Source organism: Pseudorca crassidens, chromosome 21, assembly GCF_039906515.1.
Source record: "Pseudorca crassidens isolate mPseCra1 chromosome 21, mPseCra1.hap1, whole genome shotgun sequence".
Classification (NCBI taxonomy): domain Eukaryota; kingdom Metazoa; phylum Chordata; class Mammalia; order Artiodactyla; family Delphinidae; genus Pseudorca; species Pseudorca crassidens.
The window spans coordinates 3,091,798-3,110,147 of NC_090316.1; the positions used below are offsets into that span (position 1 = coordinate 3,091,798).

The 18,350-nt window shown below is 40.5% G+C and overlaps 1 protein-coding gene and 1 pseudogene across 3 annotated transcripts; one reads left to right on the forward strand and one right to left on the reverse strand.

Annotated features, from left to right (window-relative positions):
- The first annotated feature begins 523 nt into the window (after positions 1-523).
- Positions 524-17,925, forward strand: LOC137216156 (arylamine N-acetyltransferase 1). Of its 3 annotated transcripts, XM_067722055.1 has the most exons (4): positions 4,634-4,764; positions 6,429-6,514; positions 14,472-14,550; positions 17,019-17,925. In XM_067722055.1, exon 4 carries the CDS (start codon positions 17,024-17,026, stop codon positions 17,894-17,896), a length of 873 nt encoding a protein of 290 aa, XP_067578156.1. In that variant the 5' UTR covers positions 4,634-4,764; positions 6,429-6,514; positions 14,472-14,550; positions 17,019-17,023; the 3' UTR covers positions 17,897-17,925. The 3 variants fall into 3 exon arrangements, with proteins under 3 accessions (XP_067578157.1, XP_067578155.1, XP_067578156.1); XM_067722056.1 differs by lacking the exons at positions 4,634-4,764; positions 6,429-6,514 and adding an exon at positions 524-567; XM_067722054.1 differs by lacking the exon at positions 6,429-6,514 and having other exon boundaries at positions 4,626-4,764.
- On the reverse strand, positions 3,734-7,111 carry LOC137216155 (protocadherin beta-2-like; annotated as a pseudogene).
- Positions 17,926-18,350: the final 425 nt, after the last annotated feature.

An 18,350-nucleotide genomic window follows, 5' to 3' on the forward strand; every position in this document is an offset into this window, starting at 1 on the left:
TAACATAAATTAAAAATACATGTAGAAACAAAAGCACATTATATATGTCACACTCGTAACTTATATGTGGACAAATTTAGGACACATTATACAGTGCCTCAGGGTGGAATGGTGAATGGGACTGAAGATGGGGAAGAAATTTAGGGGCCTCATGGAAATTCATGAGGAAATGCTGTCATAACCTGAGGGAGTGATTTAAAATATCCATCTCCTTCTACTCCTCTAGGTTAATGAACCTGCTTTTCCTGGATCCCCTTAAAACCCTAACCTCCCACGTTACACTTAGGATATCTGGATTCAGCCACCCTAAGAGTAGGAACTGTATGGATTACAAGGTCACTCCACTCTCAGTCTGGTGCCAGGTCTCGCCAGAGTACATTTGAACAAGAGGTGCACAAGGACAACCCAAGTTCCCACGACTACATTTCCCAGAGCGTCCTGGTGATTCTAACAAGATTCAAGGGGTGGAGCAGTTTGCAAACCAATGAGGTCTCTTCCTGGGCTTGTCCAGGAAGTGGGAGGATGGCAGTCAGCCCGGTTCCTGGTTGTGGGACCCAGGGGAGCTCGGTAAGTGACGTGTTATGCTTTGAAATTGGGGTTTAATCCTATATCAAATGTGAGTCCAGGAGACTAGATACTACACACACCCGAATGTCAGGTCCTAAGCCAGTTCAGAAAGTTTGGCTGACATATAACTTGAATCCTTATGCTGTAATTACTGTACAGGATAATGGAGGAGATAACACACCCCAGTTCAAACTGTCGGGGTTGATGCCAAAAGCTCAGCTTCTCTGTACACCGGTGCCAAATCAGATCTTGGAGACAGAGTTTTGGGTGAAGTAGAAGAGGAGAGCTTTATTACTTTGCCAGGCAAAGGGGTACACAAGAGCTCCTGCCTCGAAAAACTATGTGTCCCAACCCAGGAAGATTTGATAAGGAGTTTTATAACTCCTTATCAAAGGAGTTATCAAAGGGTGGGGTTGCAGACAAGATGAGGATGTGTGTAGGGTCTCAGGTGGTAAGTCTTCTAATCTTGATGAGCTTCTCTGGTCCCTTTAATCTTGCTTTGGGTGGTTTCTTGCCTGCCCCTCCCTTGATTAGCAACTGTTTGAGTCTGCCCTCTGGAACTCGGGGAAGGTCATGGAGGCTGTAGTCTTTCCGACAAGAAATCGGGGACAAAAATAAAAGGCCAAGCCTCCATACCTGGGTGCCTCACAGGGCCCTGCTCAGTTTCAGGGTTAGAGTAACAGCCATGTGACATCCCAGGTGTGAGGACTTGGGTAGGTCATTTAAGTATCTCTAAAAGTCAGTTTATCCCTCAGAAGATTGGAGCTAATAAGAGAGCTTACTTTAAAAGTTTGTTGCGAGGATGAAAGTATATAAAATATATCTAATGTGTACAACACGTGATTCAGGGGACAGGATTTCCCTCTTGGATAATTGAAACAGCAATGTCCACCTTCTCTGTCCCCACCTGGGTGTGTCCCAAAGGGCCCAGTTAGTCCTGCAGTCATCAAATTCATGATCACTCCTGCTCCTCCTGCATTAGCTCATCAGAAATTCTCTAATGATCATCCCCAAACTCCAGGGAGGCTGTGTTGTGTTGTCTGCACAGTTCAAGGGAATTCTTGAGGACATTTTATCTTGATGGAAGGAAGACCCTAAGGGGAAGGTCTTCAGGAGCCATAAATGACAAGAACCAGCTCTTTCACTGTCAGGCAGGCTGAGGACACCACTCCCTGAGCACAAATGTTTAGAATTCCACAGGAGAGAGGAGCCTGTGGAGGCTGACAGCCCCAGAGCAAGAGGTCTGTGGGCTCTCCCCTCCGGACTTTGCTCCCTTGCCCTGGCCCGATGCCCACAACAACAACACGCCTGTTGGCTCTTCTTTGATGAACTGACCTTTCCCTTCCCCCAAGTCACAGTTTAGTTCCTCAACCACAAAGTGGCTGACCCTGCCCCCTCTCACTCAGAAGGAAGTTGTTAACTGCCAACTATGTATACAGCTGCATCCTGCCCAGAGACTTATTTTGTTTGCCCTTTACATTTTAAATAGTTCAGAGCCAACTTTAAAAATAGGCAGATTTCACCCACAACTCTGAGTTTCTTCTCCTCAAGACGGGGAAAAAAAGAGAAACAAAGAAACATTCAGAACTTCCTGCTGCCTGGGTGTAACTTTTTTTTTTGGCTGTTTTCCATGGGCTTTCTGTGCAGTAAGCACTGTGAAGGACGGTCTGTGGGCACGGCTTGCATGGCAACTTCTCTTGTTTTCATCCAGAAGATCACTGAGCTGGCCACTTGTCCCTGGGGGTGGGTTGGGTTGTGGTGTCCTTGCAGTGAGCCTCGGCACCAAAAAAAGGTAAGTAAAGGGAAGGGATGGGAAGGGAAGGGAAAGGGAAGGAGAGGAAAAGAAAATCACAGCATATAGAATGAAAAGCCACTTAGAAGTACCTCTTAAAATTCTACTATTCATTTGGACAGTTCTAATGCTAGGCATATACCCAATGAATTGAAAACATACAGAAAAAAGTACTTGACCACAAATGTTCTCAGCAGCACTGTTCACAGCAGCCGAAGGTGGAGCGGAACATAGAGACAGGACGTAGACTGGTGGTTGCCAGAGGCTGGAGGAAATGGGGAGTAACTGCTTCATGAGTTTGGGGTTTTACTGGGGGTAGTGAGATATTTTGGAACTAGATAGAAGTCGTGGTTGCGCAAAGTTGTGAATGTACCAAATGACACGGAATTGTTCACTTTAAATGGTTTATTTAGGTCACGTAAATTTCACATCAATTTTTATAAATCTGTTGTCATGACAGATATGCTGGCAATAGGTACAGAAAGTTCCACCTCTGTCCAAACGTGTATTTATGCTGCTTGTAGCCCTGAGTGTGTCATCAGCATTTCACTCCCTTCCCTTGGGCCCTCATTTTAGTTCCTGAAGGATAAAACAGAGGACTCCATTCCTTCCCTCAAAAGGAGTTTTTTTGTTTTTGTTTTTTTAATATCAACTCCCTAGTACTTCTGTCCCAGAGACTTATTTTGTTTGGCTTTTCTATCTTCAGCTGAGCAGCTGTGTTCCCTCTGGGCCTGCTTGGTAGTCCTCACAATACCTGCCTGACTCTGAGAGCTTTAGCTCAGAGGCCTGGCTGAGCTGCAGGCCTTCAGTACATAAAGCCCTATTGTCCAATGGCCTCTGAGTAGGGCTAGCCTAGCAGCTCCCTTTCCAGCCAGAAATCAAGCAGATGCCCACCTGCCCTGGGGTCAGGGAGGGTTGTAGTGTCAATCCAGTGGGATGCCATATCCTTCACTGAGACAGAGAAAAGGAAAAAGAAGGAAAAGTATAGGAAATAAAACACAAACACCATACACACACACAAAGAAAAGCCACTCACTAGCACTGCTTAAGCCTCTTTTATTCAGTCGTGCCAGAAGTTCAGGAAGTAGGTATAGAAGATTTCATCTCAGTCCATAACTGTACTTGTGGTGGCAGCATCTCAGGGGTGAACTACCTCTGGATCAACCTGTTTTTAATTCTTCTATTTTAGGCTTTTGCTTACAACTTTATTTGGGGAACGAATAAGGGTTTCTTTAGTTGAAAAATAAAATAATAAAAATGAAATAAGATAAGATAAAATAAAATAGAAAAACACTGCTGTACATGAAAGAGGTAGAGACCCTAGACTGGGAGCTGGACAATGAGTTCTTCATATTGACCTGCTCTCCAGGGCTACATCAAAAAGGTAATTTGTAACTGAAGTACCATGTCACTTAGGGATAAATCAAAGCAGCCAGTTGACTATTTTTTTTTTTTTTGTTCAAAATGCCTATGTTTAATTTTTTTTCTCAGTCATCCATCATAAATACACTTTAGGCAAATTTAAGAGTAATCTGACCTACAGTTTTTGTCCATTTTTAGCCAATATAAGCATATACAGTGTTGAAATATTAATTGCAAATGTCAAAACAGAAAATGAAGTATATGTGTAAGTTTTATTTGAGTACTAAGCCCCTACAGGATGATACACCTTAAAATGGTACATATTAAAACATTTTTAGTTATCCACTTCATTAACCACAGACAAAGCTGCTTTAGGAGTATTATAAAGAATATTACCTGACTATATTCAATAGGGTAAATTATTAATATTGGTGGTTCAGAACTCTCTCTACATTGCTTTGGATAGAATTTGAAATGACGACCTTAAAAAACCTATTTGAAATCATCATTAAAAGATAATGCATTTATTTTTACTCACCTATTAGAAAAAGAAAGAGGCATTAATACTGGATTGAAAAGGTAGGAAGCAGATGAAAAAAGAACATGCAGGGTTAACTAGACAGAAAGTAAAATCAAGATATAAACAAAATACTATATCAACTCAAGAGCCTTGACTTAAAGCATTCGTAGCCAGACAACTTTCTGATTCTTCTATTAATGAAACCTACGCTATTCTTGGAATTGCCTTTTTGCACTAGTCCTGCCCAGTGTCTTGAACCAGACCACTAGGGAGAATCCGCTTCAAGAAGTTAAACTCATTTAACCCGGAGCCTCCCGTCAGACACACCTCGTACTGGTAGCTCTGGGACAGGGTCCCCGTGCCGCTGACGTCCACCAGGTGGCCTGGAAAGTGGCCCTCGGGCACCGAGCAGCGACTCACCGAGGCCGCCACGCCCCTCCTGCACAGCCGCACCGCGACGAACACCAGTACCGAGAAGAGGAAGAGCGACGACACCGACGCCAAGGCGACCACCAGATAGACGGTGAGCAGGGTGGCCGGGGCCGCGTCCGCCGCTTCCGCTTCAGGGGCCGGCAGGTAGGGCCGCGAGAAGCCGTCCACCAGCAGCACGTACAGCGTGACGCTGGCCGAGAACGGAGGCTCGCCGTTGTCCTTGACCAGCACCACCAGCCTGTGCTTGGCCGCGTCGCGCTCGCTCAGCAGCCGGGCCGTGCGCACCTCGCCGTTGTGCGCCCACACGCCGAACAGCCCGGGCTCCGTGGCCTTGAGCAGCTGGTACGACAGCCAGGCGTTCTGGCCCGAGTCGCCGTCCACCGCCACCACCTTGGTCACCAGGTACCCCGCCTCGGCCGCCCTGGGCACCAGCTCGGTGCAGGGCGCCGAGGCCTTCTGCAGCGGGTACAGCACGAAGGGCGCGTTGTCGTTGTTGTCCGCCACGAGCACGCGCACCAGCGCCTGTCTGCTGAGCGCGGGCGAGCCGCGGTCGGCGGCGCCCACGCGGAACTCGAACGCCCGCAGGGCCTCGTAGTCCAGGGACCTCAGGGCGAACAGGTGGCCGTTGTCCGGGTTCATGGACACCAGGGAGGCCAGGGGCACGTGCGCGTCGAGGGGCGGCAGCAGCGAGTAGGTGACCTGGGCGTTGGCGCCCGCGTCTCTGTCTGTGGAGCGGACGCTGCCAATGTGCAGGGCGGGGCTGTTGTTCTCGCGGACGGACAGGGTGTAGGAGGTCTGGGTGAAGGCGGGGGCGTTGTCGTTGACATCGGACACCAGCATGGTTATGTTGTGCTGGGTTTTCAGTCTCGGTGTCCCCATATCTGTGACGGTGATGGTGATGTTATATTCGGATCTTGTTTCTCGGTCCAGGGCTGTGTTTGTGACTAAACTGTAAAAATTCTCAACAGAGGGTTTAAGAATGAAGGGAACATCATTTTGGATGGAGCAAACCATCCTTCCATTGTCTCCAGAGTCAGGATCTGAAACGCTGAATACAGCAATTACAGTCTCCTGCAAGGTTTCTGGGATCTCAGTGATAAGCGTTGGCATGGTCAGTTCCGGCGGGTTGTCATTCAAATCCATCACTTGGACAAACACCACAAAACTGCCAGAAAGGCCCCCACCATCTGTCGCCTGAATATTTAATGTATAAGTCTGAATAGATTCAAAATCCAGTTCCTGTGTTAAAAGGAGTTCTCCCGATTTTGCATTTATTCCAAATGTTTTCCGAATATCCTCAGATGCTTGGGAAAGTACGTAAGATATTTCTCCATAGGTTCCAATATCTAAATCTCTGGCAGAGACAATGGCAACCTGGGATCCAATGGGGCTGTTTTCTAGGACATGCGCCTCATAGTGCAGCTTTGCAAAGTCGGGGGCATTATCATTGATGTCTAAGACTTCAATGCGGATTAGGGCGGTCCCAGACCTGGGTGGAATTCCGCCATCCAGCGCTGTGACGGTTAATCTGATCTCAGGCTGTTCCTCTCTATCCAGTGCTTTGTCCAGCACCAGCTGTGGTAATATTGTGCCGTCGGAACTGTCTTGTAATTTAAGATGGAAGTGGGAATTGGGGCTGACTGTGTAACTTTGGAGACTGTTGCTTCCTACATCTAAGTCCTGGGCAAGCTCTATTAGGAAAGTAGTTCCAGGAGTGATACTTTCTGAAATTTTCAATATTATTTCTTTGTCTAGGAAAACTGGAGAATGATCATTTATGTCCCTAATCCGTAGCTCAGCCTGGAAAAACTTCAAGGGATTTTCCAGTAACATCTGGAAAGGTAGTACACAGGGCTCGGTAGGGCCACACAGCTCCTCCCGGTCCAGTTTCTCACTTAACAACAAATCCCCGGTCTGCCTATCAAAATGCAAACGCATTTTTTTCCCTTTGGAAACGACCCCGGGGGGCCCGAGCAGCTAGATCATCTACCTCCAACCCCAAGTCTTTCAACAGATTGGCCACAAAGGAGCCACTGTCCATTTCCTCGGCCACTGAATAACGCCTAGGCTCAGAACCAGCCTGAGCTATGCCCAGCCAAACAAAGAATATCAAGACTTGCCTTTGTTTCAGAAAGCATTTCTTCCTCTCTCCTGCCTCCATCGCTCTCTCGTCTCCCAGCAAACTTGACCCAGCTCGGATTCACGTTGTCGCTGATCTATCTCCCAGTATCACTCAGACACTGGGATAAGTGGAGATGCCTATGGCCCTGATTTCCCGGAGCAACTGCCTTAGAAAGCCTCCTTTTCCTGCTTGCTTCTTTAGCAGAGCATCTAGCTAGAGGAACCGCCAGTTGACTATTGACCATTCAACAAAATAACAAGAATTCATTTGGTGACAGAAGAAGTCTCTTTTGCCTGACTTTCAAGGCCCTCTGGAAGTTTCCTCATCCCTTACATCTTACCTTTCTTTCACACAGCTCTCCAAAATGACCACTGATATGACTTGTCAGGTTCCCCAGATTTAGACGCTGAGGCCAGGACCATGTGCAAGTGGCTTATAATGTGCTCCTGGGAGAACTCCAGTGTCAGCCTGAATGTGAATTATAACTCAAAGTCTTTCCAGACTCAAGGCAAGGCAGCTGAGTTTTCAGAACCTCTCACCAGTAAGTCACTGATGCAGGGCTGCCCTGGCAGGACATGAAGTCCCTGGCACTTCCAATTTTCACATAGGAAGGCAAAGCAGCTCCAGGAACCCCCGAGAAGTCTTCCAAAGAGTCCACAATGCAGCTCCTTGAGCACAAGGACACAGAAGCCATGCTAGTCAGAGGCAAAGTGGTCAAACACATCTAAAGGTTTCTGGGTGGCTTAAAGACAGCATTCTCCCCACATTAGCCTCAGTCCTGAATCCTCACCAATGCCATGTGCCCTCTCAACGTACCCTGAGTGTGCTCTGTTCTTTACCCTCTGTACCTGAGGCAGAAATCTATAGGTCTGATGGCTTCCATTACATCACATTTTAAAAATGTTTTTAAACTACTTTAGCCAAATTCTCATAACATTTCTACTCTTTGTTCTATATTAAAAGGAAACAATTCCTTATATATAGTTCTGTATCCACCTTTGATTTCTTTCTTGAATATAAGTTTACAGGTGAGATGTCTGGCTGTAGTGGAGCTTGGACTCCTCAATCTTTCCAGTGAATACAAGGGAAGATGACTGATGACAAGAGATACTTTAATGGCTGATCTTCTATATATCGGTGGTTCTTCTTCCTTTCCAGTGACACCATACATTAAGAACACTGCGTTATTTTTCTACCCCAATATCCCCAATTATACTTTACACATAAAGGAAGACCATGTGTTACCATTACATATTGGTCTTTGCTATGTTTGGTAATTCTTGTAGTAGCAATCAGGGACATAGAACATGATTCACCCCTCCTAACTGATCCTAGGGCAAATAATCATCTGACTGGTTCCTTCTGAGCCCCCTTGTGCTGGCTTCCACAACCTCCAGGCTCAGAACCCATCAGTGTTGCTGTCATTTCCTGTGGTTGCACTTGCTACACCCTCCCCTATGCAACTCAGATGCCCACTTTACTCTTCAGTTCTTTCCCTTCTGTTTTGTGATTTTTAGGTACTTTTCACAACTCATGTAACACTAAACTATCTTTTTGTTTTCAAAGGAAGTCACAGTATACATTTTACTATCTCTTCTATTATTTCTAGAGTTCAGTCCAGGAGAAAGGAATTTCTGAGACTTCTGAATTAAAATTGAACATCAACTTGCTTCCATTTGCTTAGAAATGTTTTAAGTGCCTTTCTGGGATTTCTCAATAGATGCTCTAAGTGTGTTCTTTATATATCCCTTGAGTCTTCTCTAATATTAATCATGAAGCTGAAAGGAAAGGATATATCTGCACAGAAATGCTATATATCAAGAAATAAGGCTAGTTGTGTTTTCAGTTAGCTATTTTCCTGGCAACTGTTTCTAAGTTTTGCTAGTATTTCACTGTGAATCACAACTTTAGTCATAGCAATTTCTTTTGTTTAATCACAGAATACTCAAGTAATATTTGGTTACTCTTTCTGATTTACTTCACTCTGTATGACAGACTCTACGTCTATCCACATCTCTACAAATGACCCAATTTTGTTCCTTTCTATGGCTGAATAATATTCCATTGTATATATGTACCATATCTTTTTTTTTTTTTTGGAGTACACAGACCTCTCACTGCTGTGGCCTCCCCCATTGGGGAGCACAGGCTCTGAATGCACAGGCTCAGTGGCCATGGCTCAAGGGCCCAGCCACTCCACGGCATGTGGGATCTTCCCAGACTGGGGCACGAACTCATGTCCCCTGCATCGGCAGGCGGACTCCCAACCACTGTGCCACCAGGGAAGCCCTGTGTACCACATCTTTACCCCTTCATCTGTCGATGGACATTTAGGTTAATTCCATCTCCTGGCTATGGTAAATAAGGCTGCAATAAACATTGGGGTGCCTGTGTCTTTTGAAGTATGGTTTTCTCAGGGCATATGCCCAGTAATGGGACTGTGGGGTCATATGGTAGTTTATTTTTAGTTTTTTAAGGAACCTCCATACTGTTCTCCATAGTGGCTGTATCAATTCACATTCACACCAACAGTGCAAGAGTGTTCCTTTTCTCCACACCCTCTCCAGCATTTATTGTTTATAGATTCTTTTGATGATGGCCATTCTGACCACTGTGAGGTGATATGTCATTGTAGTTTTGATCAACATTTCTCTAAAAATTATTGAGCATCTTTTCATGTGCCTCTTGGCCATCTGTGTGTCTTATTTGGAGAAATGTCTACTTAGGTCTTCTGCCCATTTTTTGACTGGGTTGTTTCTTGTTTTTGGATATTGAGGTACATGAGCCCTTTGTATATTTTGGAGATTAATCCCATGTCAGTTGCTTCATTTGCAAATATTTTCTCCCATTCTGAGGGTTGTCTTTTTATCTCATTTATGGTTTTCTTTGCTGTGCAAAAGGTTTTAAGTTTAATTAGGTCCCATTTGAGTTTTTTTTTTTTTTAACATCTTTATTGGAGTATAATTGCTTTACAATGGTGTGTTAGTTTCTGCTGTATAACAAAGTGAATCAGTTATACATATACATATGTTCCCATATCTCTTCCCTCCTGTGTCTCCCTCCCTCTCACCCTCCCTATCCCACCCCTCTAGGTGGTCACAAAGCACCGAGCTGATCTCCCTGTGCTATGTGGCTGCTTCCCACTAGCTATCTAGTTTACGTTTGGTAGTGTATATATGTCCATGCCACTCTCTCACTTTGTCACAGCTTACCCTTCCCCCTCCCCATATTTCCATTACTCTAGGAGGTGGGTCAAAATGGATCTTGCTGTGATTTATGTCATAGAGTGTTCTGCCTATATTTTCCTCTAAGAGTTTTATACTTTCTGACTTTATATGTAGGTCTTTAATCCATTTTTAGTTTATTTCTGTGTATGGTGTTAGGGAGTGTTCTAATTTCATTCTTCTACATGTAGCTGTCCAGTTTTCCCAGTACCACTTATTGAAGAGGCTGTCTTTTCTCCATTGTATATTCTTTCTTCTTTGTTATAGACCATAGGTGCATGAGTTTATCTCTGGGCTTGCTATCCTGTTCCATTGCTCTATATTTCTGTTTGTGTGTCATTACCATATTGTATTGATTACTGTAGCTTTGTAGTATAGTCTGAAGTCCAGGAGCCTGATTCCTCTAGCTCCATTTTTCTCTCTCAAGATTGCTTTGACTATTCAGAGTCTTTTTTGTTTCCATACAAATTGTAAAATAGTTTGTTCTAATTCTGTGGAAAATGCCATTGGTAATTTAATAGGGATTGCATTGAATCTGTAGACTGCTATGGGTAGTATAGTCATTTTCACAATATTGATTCCTTCAATCCAAGAAAATGGTATATCTCTCCATCTGTTTGTGTCATCTTTAATTTCTTTCATCAGTATCTTGTAGTTTTCTGAGTACAGGTTTTTGCCTCCTTAGGTAGGTTTATTCCTAGGTATTTTATTCTTTTGATTGCAGTGGTAAATAGGATTGTTTCCTTAATTTCTTTTTCTGATCTTTCATTGTTAGTGTATAGGTATGCAAGATAGTTCTGTGTATTAATTTTGTGCCCTGAAACTTTACTAAATTCATTGATTAGCTCTAGAAGATTTCTGGTGGCATCTTTAGGATTTTCTATGTATAGTAGAATGCCATCTGCAAACCGTGAGCATTTTACTTCATTTCCAATTTGTATTCCTTTTATTTCTTTTTCTTCTATGATTCTCATGGCTAGGACTTCCAAAACTATGTTGAATAATAGTGGCAAGAGTGGACACCCTTGTCTTGTCCCTGATCTTAGAGGAAATGCTTTCAGTTTTTCACCATTGAGAATAATGTTTGCTATGGGTTTGTCATATATGGCCTTTATTATGTTGAGGTAGTTTCCCTGTATGCTCACTTTCTGGAGAGTTTTTATCATAAATTAGTCTTGAATTTTGTCAAAAGCTTTTCCAGCATCTATTGAAAGGATCATATGTTTTTTATTCTTCAATTTGTTAATATGGTGTGATTCGTGTATATTGAAGAATCCTGGCATCCCTTGGATAAATTCCACTTGATCATGGTGTATGATGCTTTTAATGTGTTGTTGGATTTGGTTTGCTAATATTGAGGATCTTTGTGTCTATATTCATCAGTAATATTGGTCTGTAGGTTTTTTGTGATATCTTTGTCTGGTATTGGTGTCAGGGTAATGGTGGCCTCGTAGAATGAGTTTGGAAGTATTCCACCCTCTGCAATTTTTTTGGAACAGTTTTGAGAAGGATGGGTGTTAGCTCTTCTCTAAATGTTTGATAGAATCCTCCCATGAAGGCTTCTGGTTCTGGACCTTTGTTTGTTGGAAGATTTTTAGTCACAGTTTCAATTTCTTTACTTGTGATTGGTCTGTTCATATTTTCTATTTCTTCTGGTTCAGTCTTGGAAGGTTGTACTTTTCTAAGAATTTGTCCATTTCTTCCAGGTTGTCCATTTTATTGGCATATAATTGCTTGTAGTAGTCTCTTCCAATCCTTTGTATTTCTATGGTGTCAGTTGTAACTTCTCGTTTTTCATTCCTAATTTAGTTGATTTGAGTCTTCTCCCTTTTTTTCTTGAGTCTGGCTAAAGGTTTATCACTTTTGTTTATCTTCTCAAAGAACCAGCTTTTAGTTTTATTGACTGTTGCTATTGTTTTCTTTGTGACATTAAGAAAGAATTAGGTTTTTAATTCCCACAAAACACCTTTCAGCATGCTTAACTTTCTGATAACACCCTCACCTGCACCACTTTTGTTTTGGGGGTTTGTTTTTATTGTTTGTTTTTAGATCCAAAGAACATGAAAATCCTTTTTTGACAAGGCTTAGAAAGCTGACAGTATCTCTTTTTTCCTCCCTCTATATGAAGAATGTATTTAAATGAATGTTGGTCAGTAAGACATTTGTCAGCTATGGGTATTGGGTGCTTAACTGTCTAATGTTACCATTTGAATATTGTATATGATTGTAAGGCTTATGTCACTAAAGATTTTTATTCTGATTTTTCATGATCAAAATTCATATGATATTGTATAGACATGCTTTGTAGTGAACTATAGTAGCAATAATTTCTGTACATGATCTAGGATTTATTCCAGCATTTCTTTTCCTTTTTTTTTAAAACAAAATATTTTATTTAAATTAATAAATGATGGAAATAGAAAAGTCTACATAAAGATTTTAGAAGGAGAACTTACAGGACACAAATTTGTGATTCATTAGATGAGACACTTGGATGTGATTCCTAAAGCTTTTATTGAGCATTGCCAAATTTGTAAGCTTCATAGGGATGGACATTATATTTATAAATGCCCTTCTATAAGGGTTACTGTAGATGTGAAATTCTTGACCTTAATATCATCTTTGAAAATATTAAATTGAAAATTCTGTTAACTTATATTTTAAGAATAGGTATATTGTATTACTGCAAGAGATTTGATTTTCAGCAGAGTGCAAAGTTCTTTCAAATGCACATGTCTTTTTTTTCTAATTTCATTTTGTTTTAAAGCACTTTTTAAGTGTAGTTTTCTCATTTAGTAAATGTTGTCTAATTGAACAAAAGAGAAAGACAATAGAAATACATAGCTTATCACCATTAACCTATGGGTGGGATTCTTTGTACCATGTCACCTCAGGCCATGTCATCTTACCAATAGTAATGCACCACTGTTACAATTAGTGTCCACACTAGATTAGAACTCTGGTAACAGGGGACAGAAATTTTTTTCTACATAGGATTTTACAAAATACAGACTTTTGGGGGTGGGGTGCTCACCTTACCAGAGAGTCAAAAGATAGCCTAATCCTCACCAGTGTCATGTGCCCACTCAAGGTACACTGAACATGCTCTGTTCTTTATCCTCTGTACCTGAGGCAGAGGTCAATAGGTCTAATGGCTTTCACTTAAGTCACACTTTTTAAATGTTTTAAAATTACTTCAGCCATTATTCTCATAACTTTTCTACTCTATCCTATAATAAAAGGAGTCAATTCTGCCTTTCTCTTCCTTAGTTTTTCATTTTGATTTACATCTTCACAGGCTGATGGAGAGGTAACACTATTAGAATATATACATATATATATATTTTTTCTATTATCCTTTTTGAGTTTTATCTTTTCCTTCAGAAATACCAATTATCTTTATATTGGATTGTCTTTGACTGGTTTTATGTCTATTAACTTTTCTCTAACTCTTTAATGGCTTTATCTCTTCATTAAAACCATTGAGTATTAAGTTTTTCTACATAAGTCATTTGATATTATGCTATATATATATATTGTTCATAATTACTTATATATTATCTTTGTTGTTATTCTTAATTAGTTTCCTAAGTTATAAATAGTTCTTTTGATAATGCTGTGTTATTTTATCACCTCATTTTTTTGGCTTTTTGGTATGAGTCCATTTTAAATGTTCTATATCTTCAAGTACCTGTGAAGAATATCTTTCCATTGTTCAGTTTATGTTTCTTCTTGAGCTTGTTGTCATTTCCCCCTATCTTTTGTGTATTATGTCCTTTTCTTCTGATCCCCGTCTCATAGTATATTTGCATTCTGTTTTTTCATCATATTCATGCATGTATAGTTCTGTCTCCATCTTTTATTTGTTTCTTGAATGAAATGTGACTGGTGAGATGTCTGGCTGGAGTGGACCTTGTACTCTGCAATCTTTCCAGTGGAGATGAGGGAAGATGACTGAAGACAAGAGATATTTTGATGGCTGGTCTTCTGTATGGATGGTTCTTCATCCTTTCTGGTGACACCATACACTAAGAATATTGCCTTATTTTTCTGCTCCAACATCCCCAATTATACTTTACACCTAAAGGAAGACAGGTGCTACCATTACATACTTGTGTTTTCTGTGTTTGGTAAATCTTGTAGTAGCAATCAGGGGCCTGAGACAGGGTTCACCCCTCCTTGCTGATTGTATGACAAATATTCATCTGGTCTGTTGTGTCTGAGCCCCCTGCTGGTGACTTCCACAGTGTCCAGTCTTAGAACCCACCCGTTTTGCTCCCATCTCCCATCATTGTACATTCACTTCTCTTCTCTGTGCAACCCAAATGGCCATTTTACTCCTGTTTTGTGATTTTAAAATACTCTTCATATTCATGTCCCAATTAGAACTACTGTCCTTGTTTTCAAGAAAGAATATGATATATTTAAAACTTTTTTCTTTTATTTCTACAGAGTGAACTAAGAAGAAGAACTATCCTAAGTCTTCTGAATTAAAACTGAGACTCAATCTACATTGAACTTCCTCAGAAAGGTATGCTTTTCTGAGACATCTCAGCTGGATCCCTAAGTGTGTTCACTCTCCCTCCTTTTATTCTTTTCTTATATTTATGATCAAGGAAAATGAAATGGTATATCAGTGCACATCTAAATTACAAGTCAATATATAAACTTTGCAGTGTTTTCACCCAGTTTTATCCTGACAACTACTTTCTAGTGCCTCCATATTTCACCTTCTATCATAACTTCAGTAGTACAAAATCTCTTATATTTAGTCATGGAATATGCAGATATAATTTGGTTATAACATGTTGCTTGCATCCAGACCCTGGCTTCTTCTCAATGAACTTGAAGCTACTAAATTCTAAAGTAACATAATATTTTTTTAACATCTTTATTGGAGTATAATTGCTTTACATTGTTCTGTTAGTTTCTGCTGTATAACAAAGTGAATCAACTATATGTACACATATATCCCCATATCCCCTCCAGAGGAGCAAAGAAAAATCTTTAAAATCAAAAGATAGCTTTAAAAAATATACATTAATTTCCAAATAAAAAGATGTTGGTTAACTCAGAAATGAAATGGCCAGGCAGTTACAAATCATATTGCTTTTGTTCCACATCACCTGCCCTCCTTACTTACCCAGCACTGATTCTGGATACAGAAGCAGAAGAGGGTCTGTGGTGGTCTGGCTAAGTACCAGTTGTTCTCTTGGTGTCTGAGTCGTAGAGTTTTTGGCTTGTGCTGATGCATGTAAAGATGAGAAGAAATGAAATAAGCTTAAGAGATTTGGAGGAGATCAGATTGCAGACATCAAGAATAGAAAAAGTTGAAACACTAGCAAAATGGGAAGAATAACTGATCAAAAAAGAGAATTAGGTGAATCTGAAAGAAATGACATTAAGAAGGACAACAGGGATACATAACTTATCACCATTAACCTAGGGGCAGGGCCTTTTGTAACCTCTTACCTCAGGCCATGTCATCTTATCAATGGTAATGCACCACTGTTACAATCAGTGTTCACACTGGATTATGACTCTGGTATCAGGGGACAGAAACATTTCCTATATGAGATTTTACAAAATAAGGACTACTTTTTTTTTTTTCTGGTTCACCTTACCATAAAGTCAAGATATGGCTTAAAACTTGATTGTTGTCTTTTCTCATCTTTCCTTTTCCTGCTTTTCATTCCTCAACTCAATAAATTCTTTGTTGATATTATTCTTCAGCAAGTTCTCCTAGTAGATTTGAGCAAATATCCTACCAGGTTCTGGCCCTGCAGTAGAAGCATCTGCTTAGGTTTCAGCAAAAGTTCCTCAACAGAGTCTCATTGAACTGACTTGGACCACATGCCATCCACACACAAAACACTGGTCCTAGAGCAAATGTGCTTTGAATTGCGCCTACCTGGGTCATATGTCTATTCATTCAGCTCAGTATGTACAGCTCACTCTCCATAAAAGCCAGACATAACAATTTGATGATGGTGCATTTTGCCCAAACTGCAGCCTTCCCCTACTGCCCTTCTCACAGTGATTACTCATCTCCGAGTAAAAGACAAAAGGTCAGATCTCATCTCAATCCATGCTTCCACTTACTCCCTCTGCTCCCTTCATCTTGTCTTCCTTGAACGTTCTTTGGAAACTCTAGGCAGGTTCCAGTTTAGGGCTTTTTTTTTTTTAACCCTCTGGTCCTTCTTCCTAAATTGTCCTCCCACATTTGTGGACATGGCTCATTCTCTCACATCCTTAAAGTCATAGTGAAGCTTCCTCTGCCCACCTTATTGGAAACTGAAGCTCTCTCTGTGCACATCTTATCTACCTTCTTTGCTTTATTTTCCCCAGAATACTTATCACTATCTAAGAAATTGCATGTTTTTAAAATTCATTTAATTCACTGTGTCATACCAGACCCCACTAAATTGTAAGATTCTTTAAGATAAGCAACCACTAGGTCAGTAACATATACATAATAGATTTTCAGTAAACTATTTATTGAATAAATCAGTTTGTGAATGAATATGAATCTTTGAGTGGGGAAATTTGTGTAAGGTTCAGCTGAAGAAGATATTGAGTTGGTCAAGTACCATGAATGAAAGTACTATATTATAATTCTCCTGTTTGTATTAGAAACTGTTTGTAAACTCTATTTTAATTGATAGCAACTTGTACCTCTCCTTATTCATCACCAAAAAAACCACATGTAAGCTCTTTATCATTTTACTCATCACTTCATCTGGATTTCCAACTTCTCATGTTCAAAACATGGAAGAAGTGATAATACTTTTCTTTCAGGGTTACTCGCACCATTAACTGAACTTATGCATGTGAAAGCCACTAATACACTAAAAGCACACACACGAAAAGGCTTATAATTACAATTATTTATAACCATTGTTTGTGTTTACATGTTTAAAATACATTTGTTATCATTAGGCTAATCAAAGAAATTCAAGTAAAAAAGGAATATTTTTGTTTTGTTTTCCTTGCCTTAAGGAATCATGAACATTGAAGCATATTTTGAAAGAATTGGTTATAAGCACTATAGGAACAAGTTGGACTTGGAAACATTAACTGACATTCTTCAGCACCAGATCCGAGCCATTCCCTTTGAGAACCTTAACATCCATTGTGGGGAAGCCATGGAATTGGGCTTAGAGGCCACTTTTGATCAAATTGTGAGGAGGAACCGAGGTGGGTGGTGTCTCCAAGTCAATCATCTTCTGTACTGGGCTCTGACCACAATTGGTTTTGAGACCACTATATTGGGAGGGTATGTATACAACACTCCAGCAAACAAATATAGCAATGCCATGATTCACCTCCTGCTGAAGGTGACCATTGATGGCAGGAACTACATAGCTGATGCTGGATTTGGACGCTCTTACCAGATGTGGCAGCCTCTAGAGTTAATTTCTGGGAAGGATCAGCCCCAGGTGCCTTGCACCTTCTGCTTGACAGAAGAGAGAGGAATCTGGTACCTAGACCAAATCAGAAGAGAGCAGTATATCCCAAACCAAGAATTTCTTAATTCTGAGCTCCTGGAAAAGAATAAATATCGGAAAATCTACTCTTTTACTCTTGAACCTCGAACAATTGATGACTTTGAGTCTGTGAATATATACCTTCAGGAATCTCCAGCATCTGTCTTTACAAGCAAGTCATTTTGTTCCTTGCAGACCCCAGAAGGTGTTCACTGTTTAGTGGGCTTCACCCTCACCTACAGGAGATTCAATTATAAGGACAATACAGATTTGGTAGAGTTTAACACACTGAATGAAGAAGAAGTAAAAGAAAATCTAAAAAATATATTTAATATTTCCTTGGAGAAAAAGCTTGTCCCCAAACATGGTGATAAATTTTTTACCATATAGAGTAAGCAATAAAAATGGTCTCAGTATTACTTCTGGTGCTGTAACTTTTTATTATAAAAAAGTTTAAACGTCTATAAAAGTAGAGAGAATGAAATAATAAACCTGCATTTGTTTATCACTCAGTTTATCAGCTATAAACTAGAGGCCTATCATATTTTCTCAATGCTCCCAAATTATATTGAAGAAAATGCTAGATATCAAATCATTTCACCTTTAAAAATGTCAGCATATATAATTAGATAACATTTAAAAAAACATAACCATATATTTTTTCAAAAATAATAATAGCAAAGATGTTTTAATGATGGCCTATGGTTTTCTTGAGGAAAAAGTGATTTATGCTAGAAAACTTTCCACATTGGTTAATGTTGAATTCATACAACATGTTTACCTATAATTCAGTAACTAGAACCTTGAGGGAAACTTTTTTATTAAATTCTACCAGTGTATATCC

Bases quoted from the DNA above. Each gene is read 5' to 3' on its own strand.
- LOC137216156 (XM_067722056.1), top strand. From the start codon at position 17,024: ATGAACATTGAAGCATATTTTGAAAGAATTGGTTATAAGCACTATAGG.